The following is a 9,107-nucleotide window of genomic DNA, read 5'->3' on the forward strand; positions in this document are numbered from 1 at the left end:
ATAATAGAAAACAAGATTTAGGATAACAAATCTTTCTTCTGAACACTCACCCACTATGCTTGAATGAAAGAAACTTTTGGTCTCATATAGTTGCATGGATGAATTTACAATTCAAGATCTAGCTTAATATCTATTTACTATTATTTACTATATAATAATTTTTTATATGATCATTATATCATCTGTCATTTATATCTTAATTATTAACTTTTAAATTAGATAATAAAAATGAACGATAAATAATATAATAATAATATAAAAAATTATATTATCAGTGTATAAATATTAAATTCTTTAATATTAATAACACGTCTAATTCTGCTACTAGTCTTTGAAAATTGCATTATTACTATGATTAATGTTATTCAAGGTTAAGGTTTTATTTTTTTGTATGGTTTACGTATTGTAGGTAAAAGGCTAATGAGAAATCAATGAGTTTATTTCCTGTATGGATTGAATCTATCTCCCACGTCTTTGTTCAGTTAAATCAACGTAATCTTCAAGAAGGCGAATACAAGTATTCCAAACTCGGGTGAGCTACTTTAAAATACAAGTTACACTTTAAAAATTAAAATGTACATATGCTGAATAAATTCTGATGTAAATTCATCAATAGATATATAATGATTTTATCAATATATATTATCATAGAGTCGGTGTTCTAACCGAAAATTGGGTGGCCGTAATTGGTTTATCACATTTAGTGATTTTAGATTAGTATACCTTAATCTCTTACCGATACCCTTCAAACTCAATTCCATTTTCATGCCATTTATATAGAACAGGAACGTGAAAGTGGTATTAACTAGTTTAAGATACAGAAGAAAATGTTACATTTAGGCTTGTAATTTTAGAGGAGAAGAAAAGGAAAATGAAGGCTTAGGAGCCATGAAATACACTTGTGAGATGATTCTCAAGCCTTCCATTTCCCTTCCTTCCCCTTGAAATACACAAATTTATACAGCAGTTGTGTCAATCTTTCGCTGAGTCTTTTTCAGCACTCTGATTTCCAAATCCAATTGCTTTTAGAAGTGATTCAGTAACATCTCTCGGATCCAGAGTTTTGTCTTCAGCCACTGCAATGGCTTCCAAAGAAAAACCATTTTCGCAACAAACTTTTGCTTGTTCAACATTGAGACACATCTCATCAAAAGCTTCTAATATAGAAACCAGCTTGTCACCTCCTTCATCACATGTGACCCTCACCACAAAGGTTCCAGCCATTACTTTCTCTACTTTCACATTCTGTTAAATTAATGAAACATTATACATATCAATATGATCTACTTGTTAATAATTTTCCTAGTAATGACATTCTCACATTATTTTTTACCTACACCTTTTCTATATGTACTTTATAATCATTGATCTATTACTGTTTTCAAAGCAAAAGTCCACTAATCAATAATTATAAATTAGCATTAAAACAATTATTATAGAATAAATGTATAAATGAGTGTAATTAAAAAAATTGTGAGTTTAATATGTATATATTGTAAGTGTAAAGTTTTTTGAACAATCAATACATTATTCACTATTTATTTATCTTAATATATTAATAGTAAATGATATAGTCATGGTTTAAAATCATGCATACATATTAATTCCAAAAGCTAAATGGGATATCATTTCCTATCTTTATTTGTTGTGTGATTGATGAATATCACTTTCAAATTTTTTGTGTACTTTACACCTCCTCAACCATATACAAACTTTTGAATGGAGATTATATATCATGATTCTCGTCTCACTTTATAGTCTAATTCAATTAAAATATATTATTTAATTAAAAATATATAAAAATTAAAATAATATTTTTATATCCTTTTATAAAATTTAATTGGTTAAAAATATTGTGATAGTGTAAGATTATTTTGAGGGAGAAGATTTTTGTTCACAAACTTGAAGTTAATAACATATTTTTGGGCTCTAATGCATAATTTAACCAAAAATTACAACTCAACCCTATATTTGTGAATTATTAACATGAACAAAGTCTAGATTTGCATTTAACATGATTTCTTAGAAAAAGGGCAAGAAGAGAATTAGCACACCTCTTTCTCTTGGACATGATTCAATAGCTTAAGGTACTCTCTTCTGGTGGCTAGTAGATTTTCATATTCTCTTTTGACAGTTTCCAAGGCCACCTTTAGCTTGTATATGTATAGAACAGTACTCTTTGCAATGGAGGTTCTCTTAGCCTTCAAAAAAGGTAACAATTTCAGTGCATGAAAAAAACATAAAGTTAATATATCATTGTGAAATCCAGGGAAATAAATTGGAGATGGGAGAAAGTAATAGGAGAAGTTTGATTGCTTTACAGAATTGGAGTTAGAAAGGGTTCTCAGAATGTGAAGTTTTCTACGCGTTGATATCCTTTTCTGCACCCTGCAAGCCATAATCTCCTTTGTTAACAAGTCTTTCTATCTCTATCTTTTTCTCTCTTGTTGTGTGAATGTTAGAGTGAGAATACTTAGCTTTGGCATCACATTTATAGTTGGTGAGTGAGTGGAGTATTGTGTTGTGTTATTTTTCATTTGGATTTGTTAAAAATAGGTCATTGTTTGTCGTATATGAAATTTGAAAGAATTAAATATTAAAAACCCAAAAGATTATTGTGAAGGGATTAATGAAGGGTTATTAGGTAATAGAAATTTCTTACCTTGAAAATGATGAAATTTAGACAAAAAATTTCGAGTTGAAGTTTTAATTTTTTTGTATAACCAAGTATATCCCTTTATCCTACGAGTAAGGAGTTAATCTTTTTCGAAATGTATGTATGCTCATTTTAATAAATGTCACTTATAAGAATTGAATGATTGACTTTTTGATCTATTTGGAGATCCAGTAAAACCTTACATCATTATAACATCATCTTATTAGACCTATAAGCTACAATAATCAAATTTGTGTTTCTAATGAGTCATAAATCAAATAGCAAACTTAATTACTTAGCAGTATTAAACATTTTTTAAGGCATCGAAATATTAATTTTATCTAGTTTAATTTAATAATTGTAATTTAAGTAATTCTAACTTATATAGGTGGTTGAAGAATTTGTTGTTTGTTACGATGACATAATATTTCTCACTGGGAAATCATTTTCTATAGATATCATTACCGTCGGTAGTACTGTGTCAATAAAGTACATGGCGCCAATATAGGAGCTGAGTTTGTACAACCTCTAAGCTTTCTTATACTAAAAGTAAGGCTTTTAACAAAGGGCAACCTTTAACAAAAGAAAATGTTTAAAGTATGTAAGAAATATTATTTTCTACCAGCCATCTATCATCCAAAGAGATTTCATTAACTTCAATCATTATTGCGAATATAAGAAATCAAACGGGTAAATTTTTTATATTAAAAATGATGTGTTTGATAAAGGCAATAGTAGAAAATTTAATTTTCCAATACATAATTACCTCTTTTTAACTTTGCACTTTTAACCTTAAAGTTGAGCTTAAGGAAACTCATTGAAAAAATTGTTTTGGCCTTTTTTTCCACTTTCAATAGTATTTCATCATCTTTCTTGGGTAAGGAATTAATGTGTTTCGAATTTGTGAATATGACTCCAACAAGGTTGTTTCCAATAATCGAACCATTGATATTTTGCTCATCCTAATGATCTAGCAAGATCTTACACCATTAAATCAATATCTTATTTTATCCTGCCTTTACAACTTAATAAGACAATTGGATTAGAGGATTGTTTAGCATAAGCGTTGCTTCATAGTGTTAGATAGGATAACTGTTGATAGTTTGTTTTACATAAATGATGGTTTTAAATTGTAATTGAAAAGTCTCCGATGAGCCAAGAGTCACACTATTATCAATGCATGAGAAGAGTGAAAAGACACAAGTGAGATATCATGTTTTGAACGAAAACTTTAAGGCAATAATTCCATAATTTTTTCCACTTCTTTCACTCATATCTAGTGTCAAACTTCAAATTTTAATATATCTAATAATGTCCCTTTGAAGTGTAGGTACCATACACTTACTAGTCTGTTCCCCTCACGTCCATCATATTTTAGTTGAACCATCAACTCTAATACTACTACTTGTTGAACCCTACCACAGTCGATGAGATTTCAATCATTGGAAAGTCACATTGTTACTCAGGCATGTGAGAAGAGTCACAAATGAAATAACACATCTCAAACCAAAAATATTAAAGTAATGATTATATAAGTTTTTTCTACTTATAAACTTTTTCACTTTCCCTTTATATCAAATTCAGTATTAAATATGTCCAACAATATTTGTATTATTCATCCTAGAGAGAGTAAAAAGATGTCATAATATAGTTATAAAAGTTATTAAAATTGTGATTGGGATCACTATTTTGAAGTAGTAAATTTCTTGATTAATTTCAAGTGCATCCCTCCTAAATAGAGGTGACAAAATTATCTATAATTAACAATTCATCCAAATTCGTTCAAATTAAATCCATCCAAATTCATTCATTAGAGCTAATAAATTTAGATGTATATAATCTAATGAATAGTGTTGATAATGGATGGTTCAAATCCATCGATTATATCCGATAGATATTCATAGATATATCCATTTGGATGGATATCCAACCCATCAAAAAATAAAATAAAAATGATTTTATTTGCATTTTTAATTTCATTTAATATTTAAGAAAACTAAACTCAAGTAAATTCATCCATGATTCTCACTCTCACTTTTATATTTTATTAAATTGATATCAATTATAGGAAATGTGTATGAAGTTAATATTAAAATTTTATTCTTAAGTACATAATATATAGATGTATGATAAAAATGTATGTACCGATCAATATATGTGTTTATCTATTCTTTATATTTAATTATTATTAACTATTCAAAAAAGTAATCCAAATGAATGGTGAATGATATAGTAATTATGTATAAAATCTGTATATTGATAGTGCATAAGTATTACACTATAAAAATATTTGTTGAATAATTTACACGTAGAACCTTAAACGGCACATGTTCATAGAAATTTGAAAACAAATATTTTTCTATAAAAGTTCAAAAAATCACTTGTTTAAAAAATTGATTTTTAAATGATTTTAGAAGTGTTTTTTTAAAAATGTGGTTTTAAAAAATATTTATTTGAAATAGTAGTTTTTAAAATAATGATTTTCTTGAATGAATTTTTTTAGTCCCTAAAAGAATAAATGAATTGCATATTCATCATCCAAATCCATGAGGAGAGAGTCATGAATAAATTGAATGAATTGAAATCCGTTGGATATAAATGGATTAGATAACTTAAAATATAGTTTAAATTGATTTACATGGATTAATTGATAACTTTCCATCCACCCATTAACATCGAAATCCATTCATTTGCCACCCCTACTACTAAACATCTACTGCTAATGACAAGATCTCCCAAGTACACAGTAGACTTTTGAATGATGAAAGTGATTGGTTGGTGTACAAATTCAAAGCAAGACTAAAACATGTAACAGAAAAATGAGACATGATATAGCTGTCATCATATTCATCACGAACCAAAATTTTTGCATGGGAAGGGATGTGGGAACAGAACTAATGGGAAATAAGAGTGACGAAACTGGTCTCAATGAAGGAACAAAAGTATATATATATATTTCTTCAGTCACATGTCTTCGTGTTAATCAATATATATCATATCAATTAAAACTTTGGAACAATATATTTTTAATTATTATTACTTTTTTTATTTTATTATCATTAAAAGCAAGATAAAGTATATAACAAAATACGAGAGAAAATATCTCCCTTCGAATCAGAAATGATAGTAATATTATGATCAGTTACTGAATCATAAAGTCGGGTTCAGCTAAGTCCTTCACACCCTTCACGGGTCTCTGTTTCATTAATTCGTTTCGTTTTGCTTTGTCTCTCACTCTTTATTATACCTTCCATTCCATCTCATGCCAAACCAAACCAAACCTTCACTAGCTAATGGCCACAATTGTGTCACATGCACTGACACCACTTCTGTTTTATTCTTTATATCCTTCTCTTTCAACTTCTTCTCAATCAGATTCTTTGCCGCTTCAATTAATACCTAAAGTATAATAAAATTATTAGGTCCAGGAACTTTATAAGATAATATCAGCACAACAATAATGATGATGATAAAAGCACACCATATTCTTTTCTTTGGACTAATGAATAATAAGAAACCAATGCATGGTTATATGCACAACATCATTTTATTTTATTCGATGTAAACTTCTCTGGGTATCTCACTTCCCAACAAGGATTTTGGTTATTTCATTTTAAATTTTAAATTGATTAATTAGGGATTAATTAGATTAACTACTAATAATATTATATAGTTCAATAACATTATTTTCTTGTATTCTTGGAATCTCCTCAATATTCATTTTCATACCCTCACTTACTAGTTTGTGGAGTGAGTATTGCATCACCGAATTGTCTTCTTAATTGTTAATCATTTAAGATTATGTGGATATGAATATCACTTGTCTCCTAATATCTTTTTCTCTTTAGTAAAAAAAAAAATACATTTGCTTATTGATACAAATTTACATCAACATTATTTATATCATTTGATTATAATTGGAATATTTCATATATATTTTTCACACTTTCACTCTAACATCTAGAAAAGTGACTACCCAAATAATTCTTTTAGCAAATACGATTATACGAGAAGCTAAACAATTCAGCTGCCTAATTTTAGCTTTTTTCCAAAAGAATGTAGTTAGCAAAGTCTTACAAAAAGATTTTAAACGTTAAAAGTATTTATGTATTATAATAATTACTTTTTAAAGAACAAAACATAAAATAGATGAGCTCAAATTTGTTTTCAATCTTTGACAGGATATCTAATCATTGAACCTCTCAATATGTAGATGATTTTTTAATACAGTGTAACATACTTCCACCCGACTCCAAATCATCTTCAGTACTGAAGGTCTATTACTATATAGAGATACTGATAAGTGACACAAATAAATTTTTATGGGTCCAAATATTTAATTACATTTAATTAAACATTTTAAAAATTTACAATTTTTTCTTCCATTCACATTAAGGAGGGTTGATACTTGATACATATCTCACAATTTTTCATTATAACATATAAATGTGGATGAACCTTTTTTTTGTCATCAGCAAAACACAATTTTATTAAGATTTACATAAATCTGGATTAACTAAAAACAATTAAATTTTTTCTGAACAAATCATTGATATTTGGTTCATAACAACCGAATTAAAATTAGTAATCAATAATTCAACACCAAAAATATTTGTTTAATTGATTTGGATTAGTTTGTGGGTCTCCTATAAATTAAGGACTGACACAAAATTATTTGTTGCAATTTGCAAATATGTATCTACCTAAGCAAGAGCAGCCATAGACTTAATGGGTAAAGGGAATGGGTTTAAAGAATTAGTAGTCACGAGTAATTGACTTATTCATACTGTCAAATACGAATAATTGTTGAAGGAAACCGTTTGGAATGAACAGTGGGATTTGGCTGGTCATTCTCCAAAGCTAGAAACTATAAAGTGACAAACATATAGCACATAACCTGCATAAAAAGGTAATTGAAAAGACGTGTCTATTACTCAATTATCTCATTCATGTATAGGGTCAAAGAAATAGCACAATATATAAGGCAAAAAGAAATATTGGATTTTAGTAGTTGCATGTCTCCTTAAATTGCTCTTACTAGCCTTGTTTTGTTGTATGCACTAACTTCTCTTTCTGAAGGGTACTAGCTAGCATAAGAGGACTACTTTATTGTCTCATTATTTTTTATGCATCAATGTTAAAAGTTTGTATTTCCAATTGTTTTAGTTGTCTTTTTGTGCTTGACATGTCCCTGTCACAATTGCAAAAAGATGGTGAGATTTGTATGTATTGATTGGCCCCATGCAAAATGCTCTATGCTTTTCATCTGCTTATTATTCTCCATTGAATCCAGACTCACATGCTCAAAATAAATGAGCAATATTTTTTTTTTTGTATAAAGAAAAGCATGTCTAGGGGCTAACATGGTCGTGACTATGGTTTGTGCTTGGAGGAAAAGAAAATAAAAGCAGAAGAATTTGGAAACGCACACTATAGACGGCTAAAGGCACATAATTTAATTCTTATTTTAATTATTTCAGCTTTTAATGGATTTACTTAATTTCATAGAGTAAAAATATGTGGACTGTACGCAACTAACTTGGTCTTCATTAGCTCATGGCCTTTTATATTTTTGTAGGCGTTTGATGTTGATTAGTCATCATGCAATTCAACTTAGAATTGCCTTGTTGAATTTGAAGTTATATCTAAACAATGATATTCATTTCACAATTTAATCTATATCTCGGCGTTTTAGTATATGCATCTTATATAGTTATATGTACCCAAAAAAAAAAATGAGGGTAAAATCTGTACACTGACAGTGTAAAGATTTATACACATGCACACTATCATTTACCCTTCATTTGGATTACTTTTTTTTAAAAATCAACAATAATTAAACATCAATGGTGGATGATACAATGAAAGTGTATAAATCTTGTACACTGTCAATGCATACATTTTTTCTGTTTTCATATCTCTATCTATGTTTTTTGTTATCTTAATATAAATTATCTATCCCAAATAACTTTCTCTTTCTCTCCAACCAATCAAATATTACTAGATGTAATATTCTTAACTTAAAGAATTGAGAAAAACTTGTGTGATGACGTATCTATGTAGAGACAATCAATAAAGTCTTGACAACTTATTAAAATTTAGTGCTAAATGATAGCATAAAAAAACATAAATACATTTGTATCCAAATATGACATATTAGATATGTCTTGACACAAAATTTTCTCTAAAAAATTAACTTTGTTTTTTATTTGGTTGTCAAAATCCTATCAGTGGTGTTATACGAAAAATAAGATAGAAGATCTCAATTGATTGTATAGCATATTTAGTAATCTAACTAAAAATCATATTCACTATAAAAAAAATTATATGATACATTTTTTATAAATTGTTGATTTTAGTCATCTTGTATTATTCCAAATCTCAGTTGAAGTTTTAGATGTTGTATCTTATTTTTTTCATATGAAAAAAAATCATTTCTTTGGGTTCAATT

The 9,107-nt window shown here is 28.0% G+C and overlaps 1 protein-coding gene across 2 annotated transcripts; it reads right to left on the reverse strand.

Moving 5' to 3' along the window:
- LOC109348700 lies at nucleotides 720–2,495 on the reverse strand. Of its 2 annotated transcripts, XM_019589246.1 has the most exons (3): nucleotides 2,322–2,486; nucleotides 2,055–2,201; nucleotides 911–1,245 (listed from the first exon to the last, which is right to left on the reverse strand). In XM_019589246.1, the coding sequence occupies exons 1-3, from the start codon at nucleotides 2,397–2,399 to the stop codon at nucleotides 973–975; spliced, it is 498 nt and encodes a 165-aa protein (XP_019444791.1). In that variant the 5' UTR covers nucleotides 2,400–2,486; the 3' UTR covers nucleotides 911–972. The 2 variants fall into 2 exon arrangements, with proteins under 2 accessions (XP_019444782.1, XP_019444791.1); XM_019589237.1 differs by having other exon boundaries at nucleotides 720–1,245; nucleotides 2,055–2,495.

This window comes from Lupinus angustifolius, chromosome LG01, assembly GCF_001865875.1.
Source record: "Lupinus angustifolius cultivar Tanjil chromosome LG01, LupAngTanjil_v1.0, whole genome shotgun sequence".
Taxonomy (NCBI): Eukaryota; Viridiplantae; Streptophyta; class Magnoliopsida; order Fabales; family Fabaceae; genus Lupinus; species Lupinus angustifolius.

Coding starts and splice junctions, on each gene's coding strand:
- LOC109348700 (XM_019589237.1), bottom strand. CDS start 2,399: ATGGCTTGCAGGGTGCAGAAAAGGATATCAACGCGTAGAAAACTTCAC. Junction 1,246..2,054: donor ATCATGTCCAAGAGAAAGAG/GTGTGCTAATTC, acceptor TTAATTTAACAG/AATGTGAAAGTAGAGAAAGT.